The sequence below is a fragment of the Canis lupus genome, chromosome 1 (assembly GCF_003254725.2).
Source record: "Canis lupus dingo isolate Sandy chromosome 1, ASM325472v2, whole genome shotgun sequence".
Classification (NCBI taxonomy): domain Eukaryota; kingdom Metazoa; phylum Chordata; class Mammalia; order Carnivora; family Canidae; genus Canis; species Canis lupus.
The window spans coordinates 49,249,752-49,261,753 of record NC_064243.1 but is presented as its reverse complement, the minus strand read 5'-3'; the positions used below and the strand labels follow the sequence as shown (position 1 = coordinate 49,261,753).

Genomic DNA, 12,002 nt, shown 5'->3' with positions numbered 1-12,002 from the left:
TGAACCTAAAGAAGAAATCCAAGAGGACAGCAGCTTGTAGCCTTTTGTTCTAGATGAGTGCCTCTAAACCTGGCCAAGAACTAGGCAGAGAGACGAAGGCTGTGGGGCATGAGAAGATGTAGGTTCCCTTACCGGAAAGCCCTCAGCACAGAAATGCACACTTCTCATAAAAACCTGGCCTACGGCTGATTGTCAAAATCTGTAGAACAAGTTTTCGTTCATTCAAACATAAACAATACTTTGTTCAAGTTAAAGAGAAATTTATCATATAAGAACCTGCACTAGAACACAAGGAAAAATGTGCTAGGAGCACAAAGATGAGACTGAGCATCTGCCGCCCGCAAGCCAGTGAGGGGACGCATCGGCCAGGGAAGGCCGGGGCGCAGGGGAAAGTGAGGGCGGTCAGGCCTCGTGCATGCAGCCGGCAGGTGGACAGCCAAGGCACTGGGAGTGGTGGGTGGTGGGGACAGGGACCAGGAAGGGTGACGCTTGGACAGCCCCTGAAGCTGGGTACTGGCTATATGTTTGCTTCCCTGGTTCTCAGGCAGGCTGGAATATTCCCACAAAACCTGGTGGGGGTGTAGGGATGACACATACAAACATAAGCTTGAGCTAAGTTGAGAGCAGGCTGGAGGTACAGCTGGGAAGTGTCCATCCAAAGGGGAAGTGACCAAAAGTGCCGTCCGTGCCAGGACAGCACACTCACCCCAGGGGACACACAGCAGAGGTGTACCAAGAGAAAAGGTACTGGCAGTCGGCGGTCTCGTGGCTGAACTCGGGGATCCCGTCCTTCACCAAAGGATCACAGTGGAAGAAGATGGTGGAAGACACAGACTTTGTCTTATCTTTTCCACACTTAGAGGATGAGGCAAACACCACATCCAGGTCACCATCTGTTGGAAAGGAAGACAATACAGCCACGCCGCATTATCACCAACATTTCTAAAAAGCTGGTGTAGACTTAAAATCATACGTGAAGGGCCTTCTTCAAAGGTCTTCTTCGAAGACCTTCTTTCACAGATGCCTGACACATTACAGAGGCCCTGCCTTAAGTCAAGGAGCAGGAATGACTTGAACCTGGCCCCAGAAGAGGTCTGGCCTCTGTCCTCAGCTCACAGCAGGATTCAGAACAGGGACCGGCCATGCGGGATCAGCTCATCTGGACAATGAAATGGACCAACTGGGCAACCAAGCAGCCCGCCAACTAAACCAGCCTCTACAATGGAGCCCTGAGTGTTGGGGCGGGGGTGGTGGTGGTGAGCATCTCTGGTTGGTGAGACTCCGTGTGTATCGTCACACACACACAGACACTAGGAATGTAACACATCCTCATTCCACAGGGAGAGGACGATGGAAGCATCCAGCTCCCTTCTGGGGAGCCATTCTATGTGCTTCTTCCCTTGGCCAATTTCTATCCTTAACTGTGACTGTAATAGCTCAAATGAGTCCTGAGTCCTAGCAAATGCTCAAACCTCAGGGTAGTGATGGAAGCTCCCTGAAACCTGTAGTTTGTGTCAGAAGTGAGGGAGCCATGTGCAGACGGTGCCTTCTCCAAACTGCCAGTGGCTCAAAGTCCACAGTCAGCCGAGCTACAGAGCCAGGGCGTTCAGTGTGTGAAGCGGACACGTCCACAAACAGAAGGGAGCCCTGAGAGCCGGGCTCTGCGGGCTGGGCCCAAGAAGGCCCCATGTGTTCTCACTCATAACTGGCTGAGGTATGACCCGAACAGACCATCCTGCCAGGCCGGCACACAGGCACACATCCTCAAGCAGATGGGGGAGCCGGGATGGCAGCTCTGAATCACAGTGAGATGGGGCTCCGTGATTTCCTCCTCTTGCCCTCTGTGGTGAATGAAGACTTGGGAAGAGATTTAAGCTGCATTTCTTCACGAAATGCAAAGAGTGGTCTTCAAACTAAACTGACTTTCCTGTGTTGATGAATACTGAAGTGAATAGGTCTGGAAGGGGTTTTATTAACTACGAATAAACAAACACATTGACCCAAATAAACCCAACTCAGAATTACTGGATAAGAACAGAGAACCATGGGCGTTTACACCATGACGTGGAGTTGTGAAAGCAAATCAGGCTGACCTTTGGCGGGTCCCTCTGGCGGGCCCGAGGGGCAAGACTAAGTGCAGTGACACTTGGGCTCAGTGTCCGAGCAGAAACATGGACATCTGGGCTTCTACCACTCAGGGAGTGGCTGCTTCTCCCCTCGGGGAATAGCTCAGGAGCCCTTTTTAACATCAAAGTCAGCTGGGTTTTTAAACATGTTTAACTTTTTAAAGGGTGTCTATCTTTTTCTTTTCATCCTTTTGACAAACATAAAATATCTTCCTCTTCTCTAACAATATCTGAAGTTGCCAAGAACCAACATGACAAAACCAAATGGAAGGTGACTCTTGGACATGCACACTTTGTCTTCTGCCTTCACCCCCACTTCACAACCTCTGGTTCACACCAAGGTTTGGGCTTTCAGGTGTTTCTCTGTTAACTGAGGTGCCTTCTTCTTATAGGGAAATGCTCATCTCACACAACTCTTCAGCCCACTGAGCTGACCAGGTACCAAGACACAGAATCAGACCAGGACTCCTGCTTTAAATTCAGGGATTTCAACTAAGGGAGTTTCTTCACAAAGATGTTAAGCTCTTCCCTCAAAGAAGCCGAACAGGGAATGTTAATGGAAACCAATTACCTTGAATGTAGTATTTGGTTTTGTCAGAAGTTCCAACTTTCCTACTGAAGTGTTGGTCGTTGGGCTTAACCTGGCATATGTTAGCTCCAGAGCATGCGGGATTTCTGGAGCTTGTGATAGAGGAAAGCTGGATCTCATACAGGTACTTATCCCCATTTGTTCTCATGTCTCCAGAGGCGCTAAACAGCCTGAAGAGACAAAAAAGATGGCAGGGCCTCCAGTCCTTCCAGAAACCCACTTACATACACCCAAACACACAGAACAGCTGCAGGGCTGCAGGTCGCGGCCCTGCTCCTGCTTTGCCAGCCTGGGGGGCCTAGGAAGACACCTGAGGGCACCAACCTCCACCCCATCAGCTTCCTGCCTCCCACCCTGCACTCTGAGAGCTGGTGTGCAGTCTCAGATGTGGCGTTCCCCGCACCATGACCCCCGCAGGCTGCCCCTCCGCACAGCCAGCAGGTGTGTGGCCAGTCACCTTGGCCCCCTGACCTCAGGAACCCCTCTGGGAAGACCACTGAGAAACTCTTTTTTTCACAAACCAGTAAGCCCAAGGCTTCCTGATCAAAAACTGTTTCAGGTTTCATCTTCCAGCTTCGAACCCATGGGACTATCAGGAAGGCAAGGAGGAGGGGCAACTTTATTTTTACACTCGAGAGAATTCACCATCTTTGGTGCTGAAACTTCATAGTTGAGTAATGCTTTCCCTCAGTTTAAGCAAAATATGACAACTACCTAGAAACAGTAACTAAAACACACTGCCTATTTTTCTCACAGCTCCCCCCCTCCCCCCGACCAGGGAAAGATCTAAATTGCTGGTTTAATTTTGAATACATGTCAGTGTTCTAAAGGAAAATGTTCCACTTACTTAAAATAAATATCTCCAAGGCTGAAGCTCTTGCCATTTATAGGGTTGGTGATGGTGCCGTTCACCATCTGCACCTCCTGAGGCTTCACCGCACAGGCGGCCCGAGAATCCCAGCTGAAGTAGTAAGTGCAGCTGTCGATGTCGAACCTGGATGGAGGGGAGCATGGACTGCGGTCACGCCCACTGACTTGGGGCCTTGCAGAGCCTTGTGTGCCTGGACGACGGCCACTGGCTTTCAGGGGTCCAGGCGCTTCTGAGCTCTGGGAACCCCCCCACCTGTGCCCCTGTTGCCCCCAGGATGCGTGCCAGCACCTCTGCACTAGGATGGCTATTATTTACACTTCTCAACAGCATAATAAGGAAGATGATGGTCTAGCTCATCAGCAATGTGAAAAAGTACGCAACTGTTTAATATGGGCTTGTTTGTTCAAATTAAGAAACTATGTGACATCTAGGGGCTCCTGGGTGGCTCTGCTGGTTAAGTGTCTATGTTCGGCTCAGGTCATGATCTCAGGGTCCTGGGATGGAGAGTCCCATGTCGGGTTCCCTGCTCAATGGGGAATCTGTTCCCCACTCCCCTTGCCAGCCCAATAAATAAATCAAATCTTAAAACAATAAAAAACAAAAAAATCAAAAACACTGTGTGACATCTAAAAGCTGAAAAAATTTGCCCCCAAATTTTTGAACTTTATTTTACAAGCTTTTTTGACTCCTACATTGATTTAAATCCTCAGACAATTCCCGGGTCTCCCCAGAAATTCCAGCCCAGCTTCTGGAAGAATCAAACAGCAGCTCATATGCTCCCTCTGTTGGCCAAACTCCTCCTAGCATTAGATGCAGAGTTGCCTAGAAAATTCTAGTAGAATCCAAGAGCATCCCAGGTGCCAGCCCCACCTACTTGGGGGTCTCAGGCCGCTTGAACAGCTGGCCTTGGGTGGCACCCATTGTTGCCCCTTTGGGTCTACAATGATGTTGAAGAGTCCAGTTAAACACTGCTTTACAGCACCGCTTTAGTCAACGGACCATGGTGTCCCAGCCTTTTCCAGGAAATCCCTCCTGGTGCAGAGCAGCTCTACACACTATCGGACAATTAATAGCCCTGGGCCCCTCCTCACTGCAGCCACCCAAACCCCCTTTCCCTGCACACCCGTCTGCATAGCCACAAGGGAAAACCCTGTAGAGAGATCCTGGCGAGCCCCGCTCCATGCTCGCTTCCCGTGGAGGCCCCGACTCTCTCACCTCATGAACGAAGGTCTGCCCACTGTCTTCGCACAGGTCAACTCTATGACGGCAGATGCCGTCTTATTCTCCCCACACTGATAACCTTTTGAGTAAGTTACGATGACTTTGTCATCTGAAACACACAAATGATGGAGATGACGTTATTTCTGGTTATAAAAAGCTTCAGTGTCAGAAGTCAACATCTATATTAAAACCCCAAACAGAACAAATGTTCAGCTTTCTGAAGACCCATAAGTCTTCAGTCTTGGGTTCTCAGCCTTGCCAAGCTCGGTGACCGCCTCCTGGTCCACACCACAACCTGACGGCTAGGGAAGACCTGGGTTCAGATCCCAGCCCGCCTGCTCCCTAGCTGCCTGACTCTGGGCTACGCAGCTGCTGAGCCTATCTCCTCACCTGCGCAAGAGCAATACTGCCGAAGTGTCTGCCACGAGCCCAGTGCGACAGGCACAGAGAGAAGAACCTCACATAATGCCAGCTGTCATGGCTGCTCTAATTCCAGTGTCCTTTAGGTGCTTTCCCAACAAATCCCCTCATCTGAGTCCCCCGGTAGTAACGGGAGGTGCTAGACCTCCAAACTACAACGAGAAAAACCAGAAACAGAACGACTCTGGTTTTCTCGGGTCTTCTGGCTCTGCATTCAACTTTTCCACTTCTGAAAACACAGATAAAGAGCTGAGACCCTGACCTGCAGGATCTAAGAGGAAAGTGAGCACTGGTTCTCGGCTGCAAGTGCACAGAAGCCAGTGTGGCAACCAGCTCAGCTCTCGCGCTGCTGCCAGCTACTGTGTAGGGCTGCCCAGAGTTGTCCTGGGGCTGCCTGAGCCCAGCCGGCCTGGCTCAGGGCCACAGGGAGGGGCCCTCGGGAGCCACACACACCCAAGACAGGAGAGGCCAGGGGAACACGGGCCTTCGTACCAGCTTCCCACATGTCCTACCCGGGACCCAGGTCAAAGCGCAGGGGACTTGGCTCAGCCAGAGGCCCAGGCTCTTGGCCCTCCCCAAATTCAAAGTGGTACTGGATGAGTTAAATATTAGGCGCCTCAGTAAAATTTTAGAAAAAAGAGTTCTATTGCTTTAAAAAGAAATTCTTAAACTGCTAGAGTACGGAACCAAACCAGTGCAAGTCATAATGTAAACACCCCGCACTACCAGGCAAGCCACTCGACCTTCCGCGGCTTAGTGCCCCTGACCTGTGACCTGGACTCTAACCCCAAGCCCAACCTCACGACACCAGGAGGATTACACAGGCAGAAAGCACAGCTGGGGATCAACGTTAGCAACTGGAACAGAGAGTCAACTTCTCCACCCCAAATGGCCGCAGCCCTCACTGAGACTGGGGTCATGGTGTTTGTCCTCGGACAGCTGTCCTGTTGGGGCCCCCAGTGTGCTGGGGACCAGGAGCTCCCTGCTAACGCAAGCTCCAGTGAGTCCTTCACGAAGCAAACCTCTTTCAGCTGGTTGTGGGAAACTGAGGGAAAGGCTGATCCTGTGTCCACATACAATCATGAGACTGCGGAACAGAGAGCTACCCTCACCCTCACTGTGAGCTGTGTGGGGACGGCCATGAACCCGAACCCATGGGCTAGGAGGGCCCCTCCAGGCGATGTGACCGACCTGCAAGACCTGGTGTACTTCTCGTCAAGAGTGACAGGGGTTCCCTTGGAAACCTGCTCTCCCTCCCAACAGCTCCAGCAGACTCAAGTCACCCTGTGGCCTAATCAGGACAACTCGGGGCCCCGCTCTACTCTAGCTAGGTAAAGGTGTTGTTCTTTCTGGTACCCCAAACACACCCCAGTTGTTCCTATCTAAGAAAGACCTACCTTCTCCTGTAAATAATGAAAGATAGGCATACCGGGGTGATTCAGTCAGTTAAGTGTCTGATTCTGATTTTCGTTCAGGTCATGATCTCAAGAGTCGTGAGATGGAGCCCCATGACACGCTCCGCACATGAAGCCTGCTAAAGATTCTCTCTCTCCCTCTCCCCAGCCCCATCCACGCTCTTGCTCTCACTCGTTCTCTCTCAATAACGAAAGATAGAATCTTCCACTCAACAACCAATTGCAAGTTGAATTTTCTACTAACGTTAAGACTTTCATTATATTCTAAATTATTAAGACATTCCAAAAATGTACCCCTGAACTATCTTTACCAAGATAGGCTTGGTAAAGACTTACGTAACTGCCGTTCAGCTCTCCCGAATAAATGCTGCCACATGTATACGCAGACTTCAACACTCAACCCATAATGGGAGCAAGGATTCAGGGGAACCTTAACCACTGTGACCCTCCCAGGGTAGAAGTACGTTCCCAGGAGAGGTGACCCCTCCACATACACCTGCCAGAACTGCTATCTCTGAGAATACAAAATGGTACTTATTCTAATGTTCCAGGAATTTCCAAAATGCTTTAGAAACAGTCATTGGGAAGAGTATGTGTCAGTTTCAACTAAAGCCAGTGCTGCCCTCGTGGTCCTATGAGGAAGCCCTCACCTTCCCAACTCGGATGCAACACCTATAACCTGAGCACGACAAGGACCCAGGGCCTTACCTAAGACGTCCAGCTTCTGTGTGTGAACAAGCCCCAGGGCCTGGACGACTCCAGATGCACTCTTCTTGCAAATGCTGGCTCTGTCAGAGCAGTCGAGAGGCCCTTTATATATCTTCTGACACAGATTTATATAGTACCTGCAAAACAATCCAAAGGGATGCGGGGGTGGGGGTGCAAGGTCAGTCTGCCCTGACACACTGGGTGGCAGCTCTGGGCATAACTTCCAGGAACAGTACTCATTCTGACAACCAAGTATCCCACAGCACCTCTGAATGGAGCACTGAAACAGACTTTCAAATAAAGGCCCAAGGAGTAGTTAGCTACTGGAGAAGGGAGTATGTCACCCAGGCAGGTGGGGGTGAGCCCTGAGACGCTGTGGTTTTGAAGAGCTGGAGTTGAAGAGCAGCAGTGGCTCCACTCCTAGCAAGCTGGTAACCTTAGGACCAAAGTCCTGCAAGTCCAGACAGAGGACTTCCCAATCCGGGGGCCCCTGGCAGAGGGGGAATCGCACATGGAGCGGCCACCACAGCCCACAAACCTCGGACCCACACAAAGCCAAAGGGGTTCGTGCCAAAGAGCTGAGAACACACACACACACACACACACACACACACACACACACACCCATACACCCAGCAGTGGACAGAAGTCCCTCAGAGCACAATGCTGATCAAGACTCATTCTATGGAACCAACCACTGATCTCCAGCTTCTGGTTCCAAAGGCTCCCTTTCAAACGTCCACCTCTGCCTTCAAAACCTGCCCCATGCCCTGGCCCTGATGCCAGCGGGCTGCTTCCCGGGGCACACCAGGCTTACGTGGCAGCCCCAGCTCTGCAAGGACAAAGGGGGTAGACCACCATGAGCCTACTACCTGAAGGACATGGCCAGCAAGTGGCAACAGGTACTCACGAGACTCCTTCATGGACAAAGAACCAGGACCCGGTGAGCGAGGACAGCAGCCGTAAGTCATAGGTTTTGTGCTTCTGGATGAACTTGCACTCCATCTTCTTCGGAGGGCAGACAACTTTTGTTTTCCACTCAAAGGTCACCTCGCAGCCACGAACTTCACTGAAAACCTGTGGCCTCCCGATATCAGCATCCTCATCGCACTTGAAGATAATCGAGGACATCCGGTGGCTGTTTGCTGGGGAACGGCACGCAGGGAAACTTAGACCACAGCGTGGTCCCAGGCCGGCTCTCAAGCCCCCACCCACTCTGCTGTGCTCCATGCTGATGACTCCACCTGTCAGTGCCCACTGCCCCTGCGCCCCAGCCAGAACTCAGCCTGCCTCATTCACGCCTACCCCGACCCTGAACAGACCAAGGCCCCTCAGGGCCCAGTGTCTGTCTCTTTCTGTGCTTCTTAATGACCCCATGGCACTAGCTCAATCCCTCATGGTATTCAACGTTTGGTCACGCATGAATGAGGACAAAAAATAAAAACAGCAACAGTAAGAGACCTGGAATTAACTAAAAACATGAGTGTCATCCAACAGACCAGGAGAAAGATCTTAAGAAGCCTCAAAACTATGATAGTCCCTGGGCAGCCCGGGTGGCTCAGTGGTTTAGCGCCGCCTTCAGCCCAGGGCCTGACCCTGGAGACCCGGGATCGAGTCCCACGTCAGACTCCCTGCATGGAGCCTGCTTCTCCCTCTGCCTGTGTCTCTGCCTCTCTCTCTCTCTGTCTCGCTATGTTTCTCATGAATGAATAAATAAAATCTTTAAATTAATAAATATATACATACATAACAGCACCCTGAAGATTTAACACTTTATAGTTTCTATCATCTTGTTTCCTGTTCCTTTATAAAAAATAATTTTTTTAATGCATTTTCTCATCACTTTCCTTGAGAACTCCCATCTGTGGGTGTCACACATTTGAGAAGGATTCGCTCACAGCCCTGGTCTCCACGCATCATCAGAGCGAGGGCACGAAGTCTGGCTCACCCTGAAGGCCTGGCCCCTGTCCTGGGCCTGCCATAGAGCCGAGAGCCAGTGAATGAGCCCACCACTGTTCTCATCACTCCCAGCCTGCAGACCCATGACAAGTAGGTCTCTACAGAGGCAGGAACGGGCCTCGCCAATGTTGCAAATTAGCATAAGGGCACCAACCCCCCATGTTACTGAATGGACCTCGCTGACCACCCAGCATCTGCATCTCAGCCCTGCTCTACTCCGGTCTAGGTACATGGTCACATAACACATCCCACGGAGAATTTGAGATGTCCTTTCTTTATGGAATATAGGCCTGACATGGAAAAATATATGCGACAGAATTAACCCAGACATCCACAAAGCTCTGAGCATGAAGCCAGCCTGGGAGGGACGCCGACTAAGTGGCAGCCAGAGCCCAGATGCATGCTCCGCTACGTACAGTGTCTGCAGAAGCCCCACTCGTGGTCTCTGTCATAGTTTGCAGTGGTAGAGCACCAAAGCCTTGCGCGGCCCTCCACAACACACTCCTCGTAGCTCTTCCCATTGAATATGAAGGGGAACACACAGGGATCACCTGCCTCAGTTTCTGGAAAAAAGAAAAACATCTAGGTGACCCTGATTCCCAGCACATCAGCTGTGCTTTCCTTGCCAGGCACGGTCACCTAGGAATGCTCAAAAGGATCTCGTGTGGAAGCAATCACCCTAAGCCAACATTGGGACCACTGGGATTCTTGGTCACAGTGTAACAAGTGGCTCACAGGCCAAGGTGTGTCCGAGGCCCGAGCACTCACACTCAGGGCTGTGTGGACAGAACGCCATGTGGTCCAAGCCAGGAGTCCACTTTCATAGCATCTGGAGCTTCATTCCTCAGTTTCTTCCTGCGGCCGGGTCTAACACCACGTTTTAAAGGAACATTAAAACATCCTGCTACAAAGATTTACCTGGAGGACAATTATCTCCATTGGCGTAACTTAAAATGACAGCTTCATCCTGGTGCCTGTAATCCAGTCTCATTGAAGCCAGCCGTCCAAAAGATGCCCCTTTACTCCCAGAAAGTAGGCAGACACCCCCATCCTTACAGCCTCCTTCATCCAGGCCCGCCGCCGCAGTGCACACCCCGATGCTGTAGGTGCGTGAGTCTCGAGTCACCTGGACAGACAATAGCACACGTGGGGGGTCAGAAGTCTGGAGGTGGAGAGAGAGCCATCACTGCAGGGAGGTGCACTTGTGCCAGAAAGCAGAGGCTGCCGGGGGCTCTGCACAGGTGCCTCGGTCCTCTCCACCTTCTCGCCAATCCTGACCTGCCTCCGCAGGGCAATGCCTTACCCACCACCTGAGCATTTCCCTCCAACCACTGGAAGGATCCATACCACACCCCCAAGCCCAGCCTCTTCCTCCTCCCTCCAGGCCCCTACTGGCTGCTCATCCTCCTTCCCAAAGCCCAAGGAGTGCTGAGGTCTGGATCGATAAGCAGAAAGCAGACACAGCCTAACTAAGCTTGGATCTTGCCTTCCTTGCTCAGCCCCGCCCTCTGTGGGCTCACACCTGCTGCACACCTGTCACACCTGTGGAAGGTCTCCATCACAGGAGCTAGCACCACTGGCTTTTGGGCTCACTACTCCCCAGCTACCACCCCCTGGGAGGTGCTGGGATCAGGTGGGCACAGTCCACAGTGTATAACTCAGTAACATCTAGACTACAGGCCCAGAGGTGGAAGGTCCCCCAGACACCAGTGACTTGAGATGCCCATGGCCTCATCAATATCACCAACAGTCCATGACACACAGGCCTGATAAGCCCCCACCCCCAGATGCATCACAAGTCAGCTCCCTCCATCCATCGCCTCTGACTCAGCAAAATAGCTGCCTCTGTGTATCTTAAAGCCAGGTTGGAAGGAGACACGGGGGAATTACACGTGGCCTCTGCGGGGTGCACCAGACCTGGCCCTATCCTTCTGCAGGACCTGGTCATATGCACGTCCCCAAGCAGCCTTCTGATCTCTGTTGTTGCACCATTTAATCTTTACAAAGCCCTAAGGAGTGAAACTCTGAACTGTGGGGCAGAGCTCAAGTGTTGGTTGTACCTTGTTCGCTACACAATCTAAAACCCCCAATAGGCTAATCCTGTGCATGTCCAGGATGGGGGCTAAACCCATTACCCCTCCATGTACCGTGCCTGAGTGGTCACAGGTGTCCCATTACCTACAACACAAGTGGATAACACAAAGAATCCAGGTCGCGGTGTCCCCCAAGATCAGCGGGCTCTGGGTGAGTGGCATTACCTTGAAGGTGCTTTTGGAAAGGCTGGACAGGTTAAAGCTGTAGTGCAGCTGCTCATCCGTCAGGGAGCAGCCGTCCATCTTCACTTCGTCTGGACAGACCAGCGGGGTCTCCCACCCAAACACAAAGTCACAGTCACTGGTCCTCAGCAGCATGGGAGCTCCCTATCAGAAAAAAAAAAAACCCACATGGGTCATGTACAGCGTCCTCACACAGTTCTCCTTCCCGTTGCTGGCACCACAGAGAAACCCTTGCTTCCGGGACAGTGGGTACCATCCCTGCACCTGGCAGGGGAGGGAGCCATGGCCATGGCTGTGAGGCTGCTGGGTGCTCTGGGTGACCTGCAGCAGCCCCCCTCTGGGAGGGAGGGCCAGTCATCACCACCCGCTGTGCCCTCATGCCACTGCCAGGCAGCCCTGCCTACACACATGGGACCC

General features: G+C 51.9%; 1 protein-coding gene across 1 annotated transcript in view; it reads right to left on the bottom strand.

The window, feature by feature from the left end:
* Positions 1 to 12,002, bottom strand: part of IGF2R (insulin like growth factor 2 receptor) — a 99,770-nt gene that overhangs the window by 4,640 nt on the left and 83,128 nt on the right. The window contains exons 37-45 of the mRNA XM_025422683.3: positions 11,568 to 11,729; positions 10,228 to 10,435; positions 9,726 to 9,872; positions 8,261 to 8,495; positions 7,351 to 7,487; positions 4,802 to 4,916; positions 3,563 to 3,709; positions 2,698 to 2,885; positions 707 to 893 (exon numbers count right to left, since the gene is read on the bottom strand). Of these exons, the coding sequence (XP_025278468.3) occupies positions 707 to 893; positions 2,698 to 2,885; positions 3,563 to 3,709; positions 4,802 to 4,916; positions 7,351 to 7,487; positions 8,261 to 8,495; positions 9,726 to 9,872; positions 10,228 to 10,435; positions 11,568 to 11,729 (1,526 nt within the window). The remainder of the gene's footprint in view (positions 1 to 706; positions 894 to 2,697; positions 2,886 to 3,562; positions 3,710 to 4,801; positions 4,917 to 7,350; positions 7,488 to 8,260; positions 8,496 to 9,725; positions 9,873 to 10,227; positions 10,436 to 11,567; positions 11,730 to 12,002) is intronic.